Source organism: Myotis davidii, unplaced genomic scaffold (genome assembly GCF_000327345.1).
Source record: "Myotis davidii unplaced genomic scaffold, ASM32734v1 scaffold316, whole genome shotgun sequence".
Taxonomy (NCBI): Eukaryota; Metazoa; Chordata; class Mammalia; order Chiroptera; family Vespertilionidae; genus Myotis; species Myotis davidii.
The window spans coordinates 67,551-83,847 of NW_006287072.1; the positions used below are offsets into that span (position 1 = coordinate 67,551).

A 16,297-nucleotide genomic window follows, 5' to 3' on the forward strand; every position below is an offset into this window, starting at 1 on the left:
AAGCCACAAGCCAGGCTGATGGTTGCCAGCACAGCAGTGGTGATGGGAGCCTCTCCTGCCTCCTCAGCAGCACTAAGGATGTCTGACTGCATTTTAGGCCTGCTCCCCAGTGGCAAGTGGACATTTCCCGAGGGCTCCTGGGCTGCCAGAAGGATGTCTGGCTGCCAATTTAGGCCCACTCCCCGGCAGGTGATCATCCCCTGAGCGGTCCCAGGCAGCAAGAGGGCACAGGCTGGGCTGAGGGCCCCGCCCCCTCCCGAGTGCACAAATTTTTGTGCACTGGGCCTCTAGTAGAAAGAATAAAAAACACTTTGGATAAAATAAACTTTGTATGTATACAAGTATATGTCTAACACATTTATATATCCCAGCAGTTCAAGGAACAAAACTAGCTCCCAGCTGTATTTGCTCTTTATGTTTGTTCTGAAACCCAACTTCAAGAGCATGACAGAGATAACTTAATAAACACCCTCAGGGTTTCAGGCCATTAGTGCAGGCAATTTTCACTGTGGCCAGGATTCACAGGAGTCTCCTTGGGACAGACACTGAGTCCAAAAGGAAGGATGGGAAACCACATTAGTCACTTTTGAAAAAATGGAAGCAGCATAGGTTTGATTTCCATGTAGATGTAGAGCTAACCCAAGCACTTCCTGTCCTTTGCCTACATTACATTTGTGGGCAAGCATCACGATGGCATTGTATTATCTGGTACATTTTGCCTTCTTCCCAGCAGGAAAGCTCTTATTTCTTATGCCAGCAGTCAGACATCCCTCTCACAATTCGGGACAACTGGCTCCTAACCGCCCACCTGCCTGTCAGCCTGATCACCCCCCACCAGCCCGGCCCCACCCCACCGGTGCACAAATTCATGCACCAGGCCTCTAGTATACATATAAAAGCCTAAGCAACTGTTATGACCAAACAACTGGAACGACCAGTTGCTATGATGCGCACTGACCACCAAGGGTAAGGCACTCAATGCAGGAGCTGCCCTCTGGTGGTCAGTGCACTCCCACAGCCAACCTCCCCTGACTGGCCAATCTCCCAAATTCCCTCCCCCTGGCTGGCAGGCCCTGATCAAGCACTTGATCAGGGCTGGGCCCAGGGCTGGGATGGGGAACTGGGGGTGGGTGATAGTGGATGCGGCCCCTTTCCCAGGGGTGCCAAGGGCTGACTTCTTCCTCAGGGCCAGCAGCCAATGCCCCACAGTCCCTCCTCCCTTTTCCCTCCCCCTGGCTGGCAGGCCCCAATCCGCCTGGCCCCAATGGGCCCTGATCACTGGTCAGGCCTAGGGACCCCACCCATGCAGGAATTTCATGCACCAATCCTCTAGTTGAAAAATAAAATAAAATAAAATAACTAAAAAACCAAGGGTTTCCCTATATCTCCCAGTGACTTTTTTTAAGGCTTTGAGCAATAGATAAAATGTATTTGCTCATTTTCATAAATAAAGGATTGGGAAGATACCCACTAGCTATTGACAGTACTGATTTCTGAGAAGGGGATCTGTAGCTGGGTGGGATGCCAGAGGACTTTCCTTTTATCTGTATATTTCAAGTTTGTTTTTTTTCAAACCTCACCAGAGGTTATTTTTCCATGGATTTTTAGAGAGAGTGGAAGAGAGAGGGAAAGACAGAGATATATCAGTGTGAGAGAAACACATTGATTGGTAGCCTCCTGCATGAGCCTTGACCAAGGCCTGTGACAAGGAGGAGACTGCAACCAAGATACATGCCCTTGACCAGAATCAAACCCAGGACCCTTTGATCCGCAGGCCAACACTCTATCCACTGAGCCAAATAGGACTATTTCAGGTTTGTTTTTTAAAAACTTATTTACATATTACTTGTATTACCTATACTTTCTCTATATCTATAATAATAAAAGGATAATATGTTAATTAGACTGGACACCTTCCAGATGTCATTCCGGACATCCTTCCTGACAAAGCCGGGACCAGAAGGAAGCAGCCTGGGTCCTGGGTGCCTGTGGGCGGCCGGAGGAGGGAAGCCCGGGTCCCAGATGCCAGAGGGAAGCTGATGCTGGCAGTCAGGGAAAGGAAGGCCTACACTTGCACAAAGGAGGGCCTACTCTTGCATCAGGCCTCTAGTAAAATACATAAAATAAAATATGAAGTAAGTGGAGTTGGATATTTCTGTTTAGACCTGAAAGTCTCCATGCATGTGTGCGTGCATGGCGTGTGTGTGTGTGTCTGTGTGTGTGTGTGTGTGTGTGTGGTGGGTGAGGTCTATTCAGGAAAAGGTAAAGGTAAGATCACACTTGAACTACCTTAACATAGAGACTTAAACATGTCAAAATATTGGCACTTGGTCGTGCAGTTGAGAATCAAGACCACTCACCTGGGAAAGCCCATCCTCTGAGGTGTGCTTCCCCCACTGCAAATAGCCGATGTTGCTGCGTGCTGGGACTCCATGTAGTATTTCTTGAGACTTCCCATTTTGACAGCCATTAAAGACATGTGGACTTGCTCTTCCAGTTAAAACCATGTTCAAAACTGCCTAGTGACACAGTTTATAAATACTACATTTTAGGTAGCAATGACACAAGGACTTAATTTCTTTTTTATTTTAATAATCATTTTAAAATTACCATTTTTATTGAAAAAAATGAAATCACACACGTAATTCTGGAAAAATGTATGTCATTAACATTTTAGGGTTAAAACAACTGTTTTTCTTGAGCCATAGTCCATAACTTCCCATGTGCCCACTCAGAACCTGCTGCTCATCTTCCCTTTACATTCCTTTTAAACTTTGGTTTTCATGGTAAGGATTTAAGGAGCAGGAGACTAATATGTTATTATAGAACTTTCTTTCAGTTATTAGGGATTCCTGGTGGGTCTTAACAAAATATTTTTGGGAGGTGAAGGGAGGAATTGGTGGATAAATGGTGATGGAAGGAGACTTGACTTGGGGTGGTGAACACACAATACAGTGTACAGATTATGTGTTGTAGATTTGTGCACCAGAAACCTGTATAATCTTGTTAACCAGTGTCACCCCAATAAATTCAATAAAAAGGAAAAAAAGATATTTTCTAATGTTTCTAGACTCTCAGGGATAGAGGCCTCTTAGAGGTAAACTAGAAAGGACTATAAGGGGAACTGGAAGGTCAGACCTGATAACAAACTCAGGGCAGCATCTTAGTCTTTCAAGGATAAGTTGACCTCTCTTCATTTAAGAGAATATGCTCAATTTTTAAAAAGGCTGATTCACATTCCACAACAGAAGCCAAAGTCTTCCCCCTACCTGCCTGCATAGGAAGCCTCCAGCATTTGGTTGTAGCAGATGAATGGTGGAGACATCTAGGTCCTTCTGAAGCCTGCAGAAGGGGAGATGCCATCAGCATTTGGTCAGAGAGGATGACTGCACCAAGGACCTGCAGCCTCTCCTCCCTCCAGCACAGCACAAAGCGGCAGTCACATGGGTTCACCTGGTCACTGTCCCTCCCCTGGGCCCTCCCTCTCTCCTTCTCTCGCAGGAAAGCTTCTAGGACTGGGGCTACACAGGGAAAGCTGTGGGTCCAGGTGGGAGAAGCCACAGACCCCATGCATTGGAATCCCTGTGTATGCTCTGATGCTGGGCTCAGTAGAGACACTGCTCTGGGACAAGGGATGCTTAGCTTAGGGTGGTGATAGGTGACCACTCCAGAGAGAACTGGCCCAAGGCAGTATTGAACAGACTGTTTAAGTGGAAAACACCAGCTTGGGGGTTGAGCTCATTTCTTGGCTATAGAAGGGCAGCCTCTACTGTTTCATCAGAGACCAGGGGTTGGGTTTCTACCCTGGATAATGTTAAAGTCAAGGTGCAACGTGGCTCCTATTGTCACCGAGAGGAAGGTGCTGGTACGAGAGCTGTATATATTCTTGACAGAACCTATTCCCAGGACTAGAGGTCACTCCCTTTTGAGAATACAACCCAGAGACTGGTCAAGCATGGCAAATGCCTTGAGGGCATCAGGTATAATTCAGGGCAGTGCTTTCCAAAGTATGGCATGATTTTGGATGGTACAGAGATGAGCATTTAAAAATGTTTTATAGTGATGTTTTTAATACATATTTGTCTTCAGCACACCAAATACGTGATTTAAAGGCTATTTAATGTTAAGAAAGAAGTTAATATTTAAATGTGTGGTGATTTAAAGCAAGCTTAAGGAAATAATAATATAGACCACAAAAATGTGATGGTGATATACAAAAGACAGGTTTCAGGAATACTGCTTCAGGGCTTGTAATGCTTCCCTTGTGGGGGCTCTCTAGCTCTTGCCAAGTTTACCCCGCTTTCAGTCTACTTCTAAGAAGCCTTCCTTGACTCTCTGCTGGGCACCCTTCCTCCTCTGGAACCCACTGGATTAATTGTCTTCACACCTCATTTGGCCCATCAAGTACCAGCTGGGACTTGCCCAGGCTCTACGTCAGTGGTTCTCAACCTTCCTAATGCCAAGACCCTTTAATACAGTTCCTCATGTTGTGGTGACCCCCAATTTCATTGTTACAAATTGAACATAATTAAAGCATAGTGATTAATCACAAAAACAATATGTAATTATATTTGTGTTTCCCGATGGTCTTAGGCGACCCCTGTGAAAGGGTCGTTCGACCCCCAAAGGGCTCACGATCCACAGATTGAGAACCGCTACTCTATGTGGACCTCTCGTCTTTCCCAGACTGGAACCTGCAGGAGGCCAGAGTTCTATCTTTTATTTGTATTTTTCACAGTGTGAAGAATAGGCCTTTGCATATTACAGAGGCAAAATAAATACTTGAGAATCTATTTTACTGTGCATATAAGTAATAAAACATTTTATATGAAAGTTATACAAATAAGCTTTGTTGTCTGCCAATATTTATAACCACAGAAAGGACCCTAGGACTGTACCACAAAAGCAGATTCAAAGTTTCCTGATGACAGTCATTTACCCATTACTATAGCCAAACTGATGATAGAAAAGGACGTATCAACAGAAAGAGCATCCACCAGAAAAATATTGCACTCATGTTTCCAGTAGGCATGAAAGTATTCTCCAACACCAGAGTACATGGTTTATGTGATCCCAGAGCCAAAGGAAATGCTGGGTAAGTATTTGTAGAACATACCTTTCAAATGTTCTGGAGAAGATCAGGCTGTAAAGAAACAGGATGACACCGTGGCTTCCTTCCCCACTGAACTGTTTGGAAAGCAAGGGAAAAGCACGTTTGCCTCCAAGCAATGCAGCTATGTATACCTGTGGGCATGAAGATTTACTGCCTGAGAGATTTATTTTCTAGCTGCTTAAAGGGCAGCTGGAGCTCTCTGCTCCCCTAGATCTATCTCCACTCTCAAATGCATTCTCCTTCCTGCTTCCAACCTGCCAATGATACCATCATTCTCTCGATTTTCAACCTCTCTTTCTTTCCTCCACTTCTGTCTTGTGATTTTCTTCAAACCATGGCTAGGATGTAGCATATCTTTCCTCTCCATTTTTTCTGGGTCCATCCTAGCCCAAGTCCCAGGGCTGCTCTTGGCTGGCCTCCCTTCCCAGTCTCTCCTTAGTCAGGGCATCCCTCTTGGTTGCCCAGTTAAACTCAGGGGGAGTGTGGCGGGGGTGGAGGATGAGAGGCTTTATAGAAATACAGACCTGGAGTTATACAGACCTGGATTCAGAACCAGTTCTACTACTCACTAACTCAGAGTTATCTTACTTCTTTGAGCTCAATCTCCTCATCTGCAATTGCATATAAAAATACCTTTCGCCCAGGTTTGTTACAAAAGTGAAATGACGCATGCAAATACCTGCCTTGAGTCTCAGAAGTGCTAGGTCCCAGTACCTGTTCTTTTCTGAGGCACTTCTCCTCTGTCTCTTCCCTTGGGCAGGTTGCTTTTCTGCTCAGAACCTTCTGAAGGTGCCCTGTGATCTCCAGGATCAAATCCAAATTGCCCAGCCAACATTCAGGGCCTCTCCTTCATTGCCTTATCTTAGTTTTTGGTTCACACTCTACCTGCTGCAAAGAAGCTCCTTGGCTGGCTTTCGAGATACCAGAGTAAGGCCTCTCCCTTAGAGGCACTGTACCAGGAAGGCTTCAGCTAAAATGCCCGCACTTTGCCTTTTATGGATTCATTTGTCCCCTTCACTATCTGTGACTGGCAGGAGAATAAATTCCAGGGCCTGACAAACTCCGGTGCCATAGGAGCTAGACAGGAACCCAAATGGGCACACTGCAGGCTGTGAGGGAGGGCTGGGCCGAGGCAACCTGGAGAAGGCTTGCATGATAGTTTCCTGTCACTGCCATAGCAAATTACCACAAACGTGGGGGCCTAAAACAACATGAATTTATTATTTGAAGTTCTGGAAGTTAGAAACCCAACTTGGTGTCAGTGCACCTGGTTCAAACGGCTGGCCAGCCTGCATCCCACCTGGAGGCTTTCCTGCCTGTTTCCAGTGTCTGGAAGCCGTCCTTGTTTCTTGGCCGAGGATCCCACATTACACAGCCCTCCCCACTCTGCTTTGGCACTGCACCTCTTCCTCTTTCTCTCCCACCACCTCATTTTCCTTATGAAACCCATGACTAATTGAACCCACCAGGATAAGCTAAGATAATCTCCCCATCTCAAAATCTTAAACTTCATACCTGGCAGGTAACATCATTCACTCCATCACAACTTGTCTAATGGGAGTCATGCTCAGCTAACTGAGGACATGCTGAGCTATAGGTCTAGAGCAGCAAATTTCCTGATTTTTTTTCGGGGGGCGGGTAAGATTTTGGCAACAGATCTAAAAACCAGTCTATAGTTATATATAAATACATAAAATGAGGACTTTTCAGATTACATTTAGACTTAATTATTCTTTCTCTAGGTTTTTATGTGGGATTTTCTGATTGGCTTTGACTGTTGCTGATTCAAATTAAAAAAAAAAATCTAACACTGTGTGGGTTAATGCTGCAGATATAGGTGTATTGCTTTCCTAGTGCTGCTATAACAAATTACTAAAAATATGAATTACTTACAACAATAGGACACTATTCTCTCCTGGTTCTGAAGCCAGAAGTCTTAACTGAAGGTGTCCGAGCAAGGCCACACTCTCTCTCCAGGCCCCGGGGAGGATCCCTCCTTGATCTTCCCAGCTTCTGGTGGCTGCTGGCAATCCCTGGTGTCCCTTGGTCTGGGAGATGCATCACCCCAGCCTCTGTCTCCATCATCACAGGGTGCTCTCCCTGCATGTCTGGGTCTGCGCCCAAATTTCCTTCTTATAAAAACACCAGTCATTGCATTAGGGCCACCCCAATCCAGCTTGACCTTATCTCAATTTGATTGCATCTGCAAAGACCCTGTTTCCAAATCAGAGCACATTCATCGGTCCTGGGAGTTAGGACTTGAACATATCATTTTGAGGGGGATGCACTTCAACCTATAACAACAGATCTGCTGCTCTAATGTAGCACTCAGACCCCTCACTTGAGATCCGTGCTTTACACTAGGACGCAGTACTGGTGCATTTTGATAGTGAATGGGGGATGATCACAACAAGCAGCCTCTGGTCAGGAAGCGCCCTTCAGAATATATGCATCAAGTTCCCTTTCGCTCAGGAAAGGGGGCCCACCTGTCCTCAGCGCGGCTATGAAAAGGGTCAGCTTGGGTCGGCTTTGATGCAGGCAATTCTGTGCCGAGCCACCTGTGCTGTGCAGTCGCAGTGGTTCTCAACCTTGGCTGCACATTAGAATCACCTGGGAATCTTTTTAAAATCCTGATTTCTGGGCCTCATCCTCCGAGAGAACCACTGGCTTAGGGCCTTTGTTAGCTTTTCCAACTCACTCCTAGCCTTTGATGGGGAAAGCCAGTGTGGAGCTTCAGCGCTGGCCCTCTGATTCTCAACTCCTGAGAAGACCTTGCAGATGTGGGGGCCCTTCCTAATGAATTAGACCCTCCCCGGTCTGAGTTGAAGAGATGGAAGACAGAGGGAGAAGCATGTGCCTCTTTTAGCTGGAAAGATCATTTATTTCTTACATGGCTCCTCTCTGTGTAACCCCATTAAGCATCTCCCACTTGCAAGATAGTCTGTAAGCAGGCTTCCAGCCTAACATTTCATGTCAGCCATTGAAACTCTATCATCAGGTTTTATTAGTTTCATATTGATGCTATAACAGATTACTATAAATTTAGAAGCTTGAATAATATAACCTTATTATCTAACAGTTCTGGTGGTCAGAGTCTGAAATGGCTACCTCACAGAGTGAAAATCAAAATGCCAGCAGGGCCACTTTCTTTCTGGGGGCTGCAGGGCAGAATCTGTTTCCTTTCCTTTCCCGCTTTAGTGGCCCTGCCCACATTCCTTGGTTCACGGTCCCACCTTCCATCTTCAAAGCTGCAACAGTGGTGACACCTCTCATCCCACATCCCTCTTCCCCTCTCTTCTGCCTCCTCCACATTCAAGGATCCTGTGAGTACATCGGGCCCACCTGGGTAATCCAGGATACTCTCCCTATTATAAAGTCAGCTGACTAGAGACCTTCATTCCCCTTTGCCATGTGATGTAACAGTCATAGGTTCCCGGGACCAGGGTACGGACATCTTTGGGAGACCATTCTTTTGCCAAACACAGACCTATGAGATGGTAGGTGAGATGTGCCCAGGGGAACCAGGCTAACCAAGGTCTTATACAGTTAGTATGGCTGAGAACTCAACCCCCAGGTTTCTGCCTCTACGGCCTTTGAAAGGAGCAGAGCAGTGAGTTCCATGGATCACAGGCCCCTTACATAGCCCAAAGTTGTGTGGCTTCACCGTCACCCTGCTCAGGTTCCTCTGCTTTCCCACTGTCATCTCAATTCCTCAGAAAATCAGTTTTCCTTTGTTTCTCCACAGAGGAATCTTTTAAAATAAAACCTTCCATTACTTCCCAGGGGCTGGGTGAGAACCATTGCAGAGGAGAACACTATGTGGAAGGTGCTGATAGAAGAGGTGAAATAGGGCCGCCTTTTTCAGACCAGAAGTAATTTCCTTAGCATCAATGTGAATGGTCACTTTGGCAATTCGGACTAGAACCTTCGTTGTCTACCATTTTTGTCTTTTATTCACTAGGTGAGGCAAGACTGCTTTAACATTTTCTCTCCACAAAAGAAATCTTGGCACATGCCCTCTATCGTATTATTTTCTGGGCTTGATTAGCCAAGGAGTGGCCCGTGTATGATCTGCCTCTTTCTAGGTTGTGGGGAGGGAGAGGTGGGCTTCCTTTCTCTTGGTCTGCCCTTCCTGAGCCCTCAAGATGACCTGGTTTTCTTAACAAGTATCATTAAAAAGACACTTTGTAAAAGAAAGAAGGTTCCTGTAAGATCAGTTCACACAAAATAATTATCTCAGAACTTAAACACTTACACATTGTAAATGATCATAGATGAATTTCTCAGTGGCCTCTTTCTGCAAAACTTCAAACAGCTGAAGCTATAAATCAGGAAAAGAAGATTAAAGTGAGAAGGAAGATGAAAGTTACACCTATAAGATGTCAATTCACTGTTATTACCTCAAAGGGAGATTTTTGCTTCATTGTAAAATCACATTGCTAAAAACTGACATATTCTCTTATACAAGGCCATATAAAACATGGTAAAATTGGGTGGCTACTGACCTCATGTTTAAATTCCTCAGTTTTAAATCAATATGATACCTTAAGCAGTAAAACCATAAACAGACCCCTTCCCCCCAATAGGTAGAGTTTAGCTATGTTTAAGACAGTGGGCATGGAAATGCACTTTATGATGATTTCAGGTATGGGATATTCTTGATCATGGTGGAAGGAGAAATCCGTAGCAGGATTCTCTGTTTTGGCTGCTTGGATCACCTACTATCCTTGCCCCTCACCTCTTTGAATGGTGCCTTTGGCCACAGCAGACACTCACAGAAGCATTGATGGGGCCCCACCTCCACTTCCATGGTGAACCAGTACCCAGACTGCACTCACCCTCTCAGTGAAATTGTCCCCAGCATAGTCAGGAGTCGAGGTGACTTGAGTGTCCTCAGTGACAAGACAGATGGTGGCCTTCTGAGCTTCTCCTGCCACCCAGAGGATACCAGCGAGTGCCGCAGCCAGGGCCTGTCTCTGCTCTTGCTTGCTTATTGCATATAGACTGCAAGGCAGGAGGTGGGGTTAAAATGGACTGTCATCTGGCCATGTGCTGGGGCCTCCACTCTTATGAACTCTGAATACAGGGTTGGTTCCTTCATCAACCTACATTGCGAGGATGTCATGGAACTGCTGTCACTGGAACTGGTGTCCTCTCAGCAGCATATTGCTCTTGGTAATATGGGGGGCGGGCAGTTACTACTGCCGCCATCGAGTCCCACCACTGCCCTCTCTCCAGAACTCCAGCAGGGACTGAGCTATGTTCTTTAACCCAATAACACAGGCCCTTTCCTAGCACAGCCCCGAACAATTCTCCCAGTTTTATCTCCAGATTTCCATTTTGCAAACCCTCTGCCCCAGATGGACCAGTCCCTGAACATATTTCCCACATTTGCTCATGCACTTGTCTGCCTTTAATGTGCATGCCACGTATGTCCTGTCTGCCTGACCACAGCCTGTGCATCACTGGAGGTCTACTTCAGGTTGCCCTTATTAACCCGGAGCTGACACTCACCTGGCACTCACTGTGCCCAGTGTTGTGCTGAGCACTTCACACATATCACCTCATTTAGTCCTCACAACAATCTATGAGGTAGATACTATTAGTACTCTCATTTTAGAGGTGAGGAAGTTAAGACAGAGAGGTTGAGTAATTTGCCCCTGGTCAATCATCTTTAAAGTGGTAGAGCAGTGATTTGAATGTGAGCAGTCTGGCTCCTGACTCCCTAGTCCTAACCATTACACTCCATTGAGTAATAATCTCAGGCTGTCCAACCTCCCAGGAAATAGGAACCCATCTTTAGTGGTATACTTAACTATGCCTGTTTTCTCAGTATTTTACATTGACAACTGTTGTCCCAATGAAGAAACACATAGGGTTTCATTAATGAACTCAGCAATAACTTATAGAATCCATCTAGTTCTGTGGCAATACAGAAATGAGTCACAAGGAGCCTCATACCCCAACATCCTAGTAGGAGGCGGATGAGAACAAAAGAGAGTGCTGTGAGAGTACAGGAGAGAGAACCCGTGCCTGGGAAGGTGCAGGAGGCTTTGTGGAACTGATCTATCACAGCAGTTACTCATCACCATGTATTTCATATTTGCCACATACCAGGACTGTGTTAAATGCTTTACATTCATGTAGCAAATATTGTGTGTGCTCCATCTAGATTCCATGGGATCCCTTTTACTTAGTTGGTGGACATGTGACCCAGCTGTTTCCAGTACTGCTGCTACTGGCTCCTACTTTTCAACTTTCTCTGAAGTACTGGAGGCACCTGGCCCAGAGGTGACGAGGAGTTATGCCTCTCCTGCAGGATGGCCAAGGTCGATGCCTGATGGGGTGGAGGTACCAAAGCCCCGCTCTCTCAGCTGTGGATGGGCAATAAGCTCCCGGGATCAGGCTGAGGCTAGACTTCACAAGAACCCCATTCTTTTTTTTTAAAATTTTACTTTCTTGTTTAAAGTATTACAAATAGTAGTACATATGTCTCCCTTTTTTTTCCCCATTGACTTTCTGGTCTCGCCTACCACCTAGCACATGAACTCAACCCCCTTACCCCCCCCCCCCCAGGGCCTCGCCTCCACTGGAGGCACCTGCCGGTGGCCACGGAGCCACCAGACTGCCTCTCTGCCTCCAGCAGATAATCAGTGTTCTTCCAGACAGATGACCACATTGAACCAGAAAGGTCTTTTCCCATTTAGATTTCATCAGTCCTGGCCTTCACCACACTAATGTCTGTGTCCATGGGTTATGCATCTATGCATACAAGTTCTTTGGTTAATTTCTTCCTATCCACCCATTCATCCTCACCTTCCCTCTGAGACTTGACAGTCTATCCCATGTTTCTATGTCTCTGCTTCAATATTGTCATTCAGTTTATTTTGTTCATTAGATTCCACATATGAGTGAGATCATGTGATTCTTGTCTTTCTTTGACTGGCTCATTTCACTTAGCATAATACTCTCCAGGTCCCTCCATGCTGTCTCAAAGGGTAAGAAATCCCTCCTTTTTTTTTTTTTTACTGCTGCAACAGCTTTTTTACCCACTCATCTACTGATGCGCACTTGGGTTCTTTCCAGATCTTCGCTATTGTAAATTGCACTGCTATGAACATAGGGGCACATATGTTTTTTCTGATTGGTGTTTTGGGTTTCTTACAATATATTTCTAAGGGGTCACTGGGTCAAATGGCAGTTCCATATTTAATTTTTTGAGGAAACTCCATATTGTTTTCCATAATGGCTGCACCAGTCTGCATTCCCACCAGCAGTGTACTGGGGTTCCCTCTTCTCCACATCCTCTACAGCACTTTACATTTGTTGATTTGTTGATGGTAGCCATTTTGACAGATGTGGGTTAATTCCTCATTATTTTTTTAATTTGCATCTTTCTGATGATTAGTGACTTTGAGCATTTTTTCATATGTCTCTTGGATATCTGTTTGTCACTTTGAATAAGTGTTCATTTAGGTTCTTTGCTCATTTTTTAATTAGTTTGTTTGTTTTCCTTTTGTTAAGTTGCATGAATTCTTTCTTTATTTTGGATATTAACCCTTTATCAATATGTTTTCCCATACAGTGGACTCCCTTTTCATTTTGTTGATGGTTTCTTTTGCTATGCAGACCTTTTAAAATTTTGATGTAGTCCCATTTGCTTATTTTCTCCTTAGTTTCCTTTGTCCTAGGAGATGTATCCACAAACATATTGCTATGAGAGATGTCTGAGATTTTGCTGCCTATGATTTTTTTCTAGGATTTTTATGGTTTCATGACTTACATTTAAATCTTTTATCCATTTGAGTTTATTTTTGTGTATGGGGTAAAAATTAACTAGTTTCATTTTTTTTGCATGTATCTGTTCAATTTTCCCAACACTATTTATTAAAGAGACTGTCTTGACTCCATTGTATGCTCTTGCCTCCTTTGTCCAATATTAACTGAGTATAATGGATTAGATTGATTTCTGGTGTCTCTGTTCTGCTCCATTGATCTATATGTCTGTTATTGTGCCAGTACCAGCAGTTTTGATTACGGTGGCTTTGTAGTATAACTTGATATCTGGTATTGTGTTTCCTTCATCTTTGTTTTTCTTTCTCAAGATTGCTGTGGCTATTCAGGTTCCAGGTACATTTTTGGAGTATTTGTTCTAGATCCATGAAATATGTTGTTGGTAATTTAATAGGGATTACATTGAATCTATAGATTGCTTTGGGTGGTATGGACATTTTAATGATGTTAATTTTACCAATCCATGAACACAGTATATTCTTCCACTTGTTTATATCTTCCTCTATTTCTTTTTTCAATATCCTGTAGTTTTCTGAATATAAGTCTTTTACCTCCTTGGTTAAGTTTATTTCTAAATATCCTATTTTTTGTTGTTGTTGCAGTGGTAAATGGGATTGTTTGTTTAGTTTCTGTTTCTGAAAATTCATTATTGATGTATAAAAATGCCAATGATTTCTGGGTTTTAATTTTGTATCCTGCTACATTGCTGAATTCATTCATTAAATCTAGTAGTTTTTTGGTGGAGTCTTTAGGGTTTTCTATGTACAATGTCATATCATCTGCGAATAATGAGAGTTTTACTTCCTCACTTCCAAATTGGATGTCTTTTATGTTTTCTTCTTGTCTGATCACTGTAGCTAAGACTTCCAGTTGAATAAGAGTAGTGGAAGTGGAAATTCCTGTCTCGTTCCTGTTCTAGGGGAAATGGTTTTAGGTTTTACCATTTGCTACAGGTTTGTCATACATGGCCTTTATTATATTAAGTTATGACCCCTCTATTCCCACTTTGCTGAGTTTTTATAAAAAACTAGTAGCCCAGTGCACAAAAATTTGTGCACTCGGGGGTGAGGGTGAGGAGTGGGGCCAGACCCCTCAGCCCGACCTGCGCCCTCTGTCATGTTCCAGGACCCCGGCCACTCCTGGCCTACGCACAGGCCTACAGGCTTGGGCAGCCTGGCTCTCGAGGTGCCAATTTATCAAGAGAACAAAGCCGGTGTTAATTACAGCCCTCACAGAACCCAGTACACTGCATCTGTGCATACAACTGCCTTGTTCATGTGCCTGCTTCGCCCTACTGAATTACTAACATCTTGAGGACATAGCTCTGTCTTATCCTGCTTCAACTTCAGTGCCTGGCCTGGTGCCATGGACCTGAGAGGGTTTGCTGAGTGAGTGAATGAGTGAATGAATGAGCGAGTAAGTGAATGAGCAAGCAGCTAAGGGGCGGGAATGCGTTGCCATGGCAACATGGCAGAAGTCCGGCTCCACTCCTGGCTCTCTGAAGCCCACCCTGGGAAAGTCCCCCCCTGCTCCCAGCGTCTTGGCACCCCTCTCCTGGCTGCATACTGAATTTCTAACATCTTGAGGACATAGCTCTGTCTTATCCTGCTTCAACTTCAGTGCCTGGCCTGGTGCCATGGACCTGAGTGGGTTTGCTGAGTGAATAATCAGTGAGTGAATGAGTGAATGAATGAGCAAGCAGCTGCCAGCGGGGATAGTTCGCACTCTGCTCTGAGCTGCTTGAGCCAACCCCGGGAAGTTCCCGCCCTGCTCCCAGCGGCCCCACTCCCCTCTCCCGGCTGCATAGTTCATACAGGGCAAAGGCTACCCGGGTGTGTGTTTTGGAAAATCAGTGCATTAGCACCTGCCAGCCTGGGATCCCCTTGGAGGGCCGTTTGTGGGCGTGGCCAGTGGCAGATCAGTGCATTAGCACCGGTCAGCCAGGGATCCCCCTGGAGGGCTGTTTGTGGGCCTTGCCAGTGTCAGATCAGTGCATTAGCACCAGTCAGCCTAGGATCCCCTCGGGATGGAAGTTTGTGGGTGTGGCTGGTGGCGGATCAGTGCCTTCAGCCGGGGATCCCATTGGGAGGTCCGTTTGTGGGCTTGGGTCTGTTCCCATAGGGGCTGCCTGCCACCCAGGTCGCAAATAGCAGGCTTGGATGGCAGCGGGGCAGGCAGGATGGCGCTGTCCCGCCCTGCCTGAAGTATGCAAATTAGCCACCATCTTTGTTGGTGGTTAACTGCCATCTTGGCTGGTGATTAATTTGCATATCTTGCTGATTAGCCAATGGGAAGGGTAGCGAAGTTACAGTTAATTACCATGTTTCTCTATTATTAGATAGGATGGGTGCTGGACTTTGTCAAATGCTTTTTCTGCATCTATTGATATGATCATGTGATTTTTTTCCCCTTTCAGTTTCTTTATGTGATGTATCACATTTATTGATTTGTGAATATTGTACCAGGCTTGCATCCCTGAAATAATTACCACTAGGTCATGGTGTATAATATTTTTAATATATTGCTGGATCCAATTTTCTAATATTTTGTTGAGGATTTTAGCATCTATGTTCATCAAGGATATTGGCCTATAGTTTTCTTTCTTTGTAGTGTCTTTATCTGGTTTTGGAGTTAGGATAATGTTGGCCTCATAGAAAGAGCTCAGAAGTGTTCCTTCTTCTTTAATTTTTTAGAATAGTTTGAGGAGGATAGGTGTTAGTTCTTCTTTTAACGTTTGGTAAAACTCTCCTGTGAAGCTGTCCATACCTGGCTTTTGTTTGCCAGGAGTTTGTTTGTTTGTTTGTTTGTTTGTTTTTTACTGTTTTAATTTTGTCAGTTGTTATTGGCCTATTTGGGTTTTCTGGTTCTTCCTGATTCAGTTTTGGAAAATTGTATTTTTCTAGGAATTTTTCTATTTCATCCATATTGTCCAGCTTATTGGCATATAGTTGTTCATAGTGTGTGTGTGTGTGTGTGTGTGTGTGTATGTACACACACACACACACACAAACTGAGTGGCCAGATTATTATGACCACCTAAGGTTTGTAGGCAAATTAGCTATAATTTCACGCTAAAGTTGCTAGAGGTCCAGACCATTATAAATGGGGAAGCAGGTTGTTTACCATGACAGTAGAAGTGAATTTTTCTGAAGATATCGGTATACAATTCAATTTAACACCTTTGAACCTGGGATATATTCGAATGTGAGTGGCCAGATTATTATGACCACCTGACGTTTGTAGGCAAATTAGCTGTACACTGCACTGTATGGGGTATGGAAGCCGAAGGCCTGTTTGAACACATTTGCTGTCTGCAGTTACCAAGATAAAACGTCTCCAATTCACACAGGAACACAAGGATTGGACAGTCGAGCACTGAAAAAAAGTCAT

The 16,297-nt window shown here is 44.6% G+C and overlaps 1 protein-coding gene across 1 annotated transcript in view; it reads right to left on the bottom strand.

The window, feature by feature from the left end:
• The window catches only part of LOC102766148 (protein FAM188B2), a 39,059-nt gene that overhangs the window by 11,404 nt on the left and 11,358 nt on the right, over positions 1 to 16,297 (bottom strand). The window contains exons 5-9 of the mRNA XM_015560788.1: positions 9,952 to 10,117; positions 9,369 to 9,434; positions 5,117 to 5,187; positions 3,270 to 3,342; positions 2,361 to 2,519 (exon numbers count right to left, since the gene is read on the bottom strand). Of these exons, the coding sequence (XP_015416274.1) occupies positions 2,361 to 2,519; positions 3,270 to 3,342; positions 5,117 to 5,187; positions 9,369 to 9,434; positions 9,952 to 10,117 (535 nt within the window). The remainder of the gene's footprint in view (positions 1 to 2,360; positions 2,520 to 3,269; positions 3,343 to 5,116; positions 5,188 to 9,368; positions 9,435 to 9,951; positions 10,118 to 16,297) is intronic.